Genomic DNA, 1855 nt, shown 5'->3' with positions numbered 1-1855 from the left:
GCAAAATTTTTCTATGTTGCTTCTCACATTTTTAATATAAGATATATATTAAATGATAGGAAATTTTGAAAATGGGTATCTGTTTAGAGGCACATGATTCTACTGAAAAAATTCTCTAGCAGAGCAAATTTAAATGATGCTCTTTAAATATCTCCAAACTAACTAGCTACTTTAGGCAAATTATCGATTGTCAAAAGTGACTGGCACATCATGGTTGCTTCCATATTTGTTGTCTATGTCAGAGAATGGATGGTATGCTCTGCCAATTACTGACAGTATATAAAGGTCCATGGGAAGGAGAAGACACACACACTTCAGAAACATCACCTTGCAGTCCGCCTGAGTCTGCTGCCCTGGACATGTGTTGTAACAACTATGGAGACTCCTGTGGCTACGGCTGTGGAGACAGCTATGGCTGTGGATTGAGCCCTTATTATGGCTGTGGTTATGGAACCAGATATGGCTGTGGATATGGGACTGGCTGTGGATATGGTTCAGGATACGGCTGTGGATTTAGCCCCTATTATGGCTGTGGATACAGCTCCCGTTATGGCTGTGGTTACGGAACCAGATGTGGCTGTGGATACGGCTCTGGCTAGGACAGTTACGGGCCAGTCTGCTACAGGAGATGCTATTCTTCTTGCTGCTAGAGCATCACAGCCTAAAACACCATTTATGTCTGAACCACACATCTAAGACAATGCTGATTCAAGGATTAAAAATTCATGATTTCTATATGCAAGAAATTACATGCAAGACAGAGCTTTGACCTTCAACTACCCATTCTTAATATTGGCATCTTTGAGGCCAGAAGCTCCATGGTAGTATCATCTGTCTTTTCTCCCAATGTTAACCTTTACTCCCTTAATCTCTGACTCTCTGTAGTAATGATACTAATACCCTACTGTTGGGGAAGTCCGTTGTTATCAATAAAAACGGCTCCCTGTTTCTAACAAATCTCTGTGTATTTGCTTATGCATAATTTTTGTTTTGAGGTGTTATGGCCTCTATTGAAAACTGAGCAAATGTGAAGCTGAACTTTGAGTCCTACATATAAGCATTTCTTTTTATACCTGCATCAGAAATAATGTCTTTCCCATCTATTTCTTGTTTTTCACATACTTCAGTTCAGTTCAGTTCAGTTCAATCTTGCGACCCCATGAACTGCAGCACGCCAGGCCTCCCTGTCCACCAACTCCCGGAGTTCACTCAAATTCATGTCCATTGGGTTGGTGATACCATCCAGCCATCTCATCCTCTGTCGTCCCCTTCTCCTCCTGCCCCCAATCCCTCCCAGCATCAGAGTCTTTTCCAATGAGTCAGCTCTTCGCATGAGGTAGCCAAAGTACTGGAGTTTCAGCTTTAGCATCATTTCTTCCAAAGAACACCTAGGACTGATCTCCTTTAGAAAGGACTGGTTGGATCTCCTTGCAGTCCAAGGGATTCTCAAGAATCTTCTCCAACACCACAGTTCAATTCTCTGGCGCTCAGCTTAGGCACTCACATATATAAGCAGAAATCTCAGTATTTCAGGACTGTGCTTTGCAAATCTCTCTGTGTCTGGAGTGGAGCTGAAGGTGAAAGAGGAGGAGGAATGATACTTTATTCAGGAAGTTAATGCAAATTCCAAAATAAACAAGAGGTGGCCTGAGTACTTAAAGGAATAATGGAAAAGGGAAATTTATAGCATATATGAGAAATAAGAAGCAGAGATAGATGTCAAACACATGAGACTAAAGAATGCAGGTAAAAGTCAAAACATTTTCTCATATCATTTGCTTTTGATGGAAATGCAAATGTATTTGTTTGTATATATTGATGTTGAAATTGTTTTCAATCACTTAGTTGATCAATA

General features: G+C 40.7%; 1 protein-coding gene across 1 annotated transcript; it reads left to right on the top strand.

The window, feature by feature from the left end:
* Window positions 1–359: 359 nt before the first annotated feature.
* LOC120860045 (keratin-associated protein 21-1-like) lies at window positions 360–650 on the top strand. Its single transcript, XM_040235895.1, has one exon. It carries the CDS (start codon window positions 360–362, stop codon window positions 597–599), a length of 240 nt encoding a protein of 79 aa, XP_040091829.1. The 3' UTR covers window positions 600–650.
* Window positions 651–1855: the final 1205 nt, after the last annotated feature.

Source organism: Oryx dammah, unplaced genomic scaffold (assembly GCF_014754425.2).
Source record: "Oryx dammah isolate SB20612 unplaced genomic scaffold, SCBI_Odam_1.1 HiC_scaffold_6771, whole genome shotgun sequence".
Lineage (NCBI taxonomy): Eukaryota > Metazoa > Chordata > Mammalia > Artiodactyla > Bovidae > Oryx > Oryx dammah.
The sequence above is the reverse complement of the archived record's forward strand: the minus strand, read 5'-3'. Positions and strand labels throughout refer to the sequence as shown.